The 1,568-nt window shown below is 32.0% G+C and overlaps 1 protein-coding gene across 1 annotated transcript in view; it reads left to right on the top strand.

Annotated features, from left to right (window-relative positions):
• The window catches only part of LOC123506337 (RPA-interacting protein B-like), a 17,743-nt gene extending 16,368 nt beyond the window's left edge, over positions 1 to 1,375 (top strand). Inside the window, exon 7 of the mRNA XM_045258319.1 lies at positions 3 to 1,375. Within this exon, the coding sequence (XP_045114254.1) occupies positions 3 to 146 (144 nt within the window). The 3' untranslated portion in view covers positions 147 to 1,375. The remainder of the gene's footprint in view (positions 1 to 2) is intronic.
• Positions 1,376 to 1,568: the final 193 nt, after the last annotated feature.

The following is a 1,568-nucleotide window of genomic DNA, read 5'->3' as shown; positions in this document are numbered from 1 at the left end:
AGGTAAAATCAAGCTTAGAGAATACATTAACCCAACATAGCCAGACCTGCCTTGGGAGGATGTCATTTACGTCAACCACAGACACTCAGGGTGCTAATGTTCTCATAACTTGTAGTCTCTGTGATTGGATGTCCTTCCTTTTGTAAGATGTGTATTACATGAGCAGGCTGTGCTTGACATCTTCATTTACTTCCCATGGTTTCATATCATATATGTACTTTGGTCTGTGCTGAAAATAGGTTTAATATATTGTCATGATGATAGTAAATGATAAGGGTTGGGAGGTAATTGAATTATTATACTTCATTCCATTTCATCTTATCATATGACATCTTTTTCCACATGCTTTGTGCTTCCCAGAAAGAAGACTCAAGTTATGCCTACATATATAGTGATAGTTTCTATACATAGGATTATTCCTAATGAATTTGGTATTGTATATACTGGTGATAAAATTTTACGCTTCTGCATGAGTTGGCTGAAGAGTGTGAGAGAGGGATTGTTATGGTTAAGGAAGAGAAATTATGTTGTAGAGTATGGTAATACACATGATAGGTTTTATCTGCATTTACATGAATTTGTAGTACTGGATGGGGATGAGAAGGATTTATGTAAGGTGCTTGGATGCTTTGTGTTTTGGACCAAGGAAGTATAGGTAAGTACTCCTGAATATTGAGAGAAATGAGTGTCAAATGGCTTTTTATTAGTGAGTATATGACGGGGTAGCAACAGTCAGAGTTACTGAAAAGATGGAAAATCTACCTTTACAACCTATAAAGATTTTAGTTTAAATTTATTAGTTCAGCTCCCTGTAAATTCATTTGATTTTGGAAGTTCTGTTTGATTTGTTATTGGTTAACTTTTGTTGAGGTAAACTGTAGCCATGTGGATAGAAGATTGATCTTCATTCAATTATTTTGTATCTGTCCTTAATAATTAAAATTTGAATGTCAGTACTTTTGATAAATGCACATACCATATCTAGTCCATTGTGTATTTATTCATGTAATGATATTATCAAATACCTTCACATGTGGTGTATGATGAAATTCTTTGTAATAGTATATGAAAATCAGTCTAGGAGAAACCACTCCTGGACAAAGGTGCAAAGTTATTTGAAACATTTGATTTGAGATATGGTTCATGATAATGTTAATTATGTGAACTGATGTGGTGCTGTGATGTATTGGCTTAAATTCACATTAATGACCAGTGTTGTATTCATGTTTGTATCTTGTGTGCCAATGATTTTTTCTTTATATCACAATATTGATATGAATAATTGTTTTCTGTTTGTAAGTTGAGTTTTAATTAAGATTTTTAGTATGCTGATATTTGAATTTAGCTCTCTAATGAATAAAATATTTTCATTTTATGGCTTTAAGTTAATTACTCTTTTGAGTGTCATCAGTGTACTAGACTGACAACTGCCAAGGGGGCAGTTGAGACAGAAGGCAATTGTACTGCATTTGTCACTGAAGTTTTATTTTGTACATTTTTGTATACTACTTCATTTATTTACCCATTTTATTTGTTTATTTAAATTTTTTTTTTTTTTATAGTATACA

The sequence above is a fragment of the Portunus trituberculatus genome, chromosome 19 (assembly GCF_017591435.1).
Source record: "Portunus trituberculatus isolate SZX2019 chromosome 19, ASM1759143v1, whole genome shotgun sequence".
Lineage (NCBI taxonomy): Eukaryota > Metazoa > Arthropoda > Malacostraca > Decapoda > Portunidae > Portunus > Portunus trituberculatus.
This window is presented reverse-complemented; position numbering and strand designations above follow the sequence as displayed.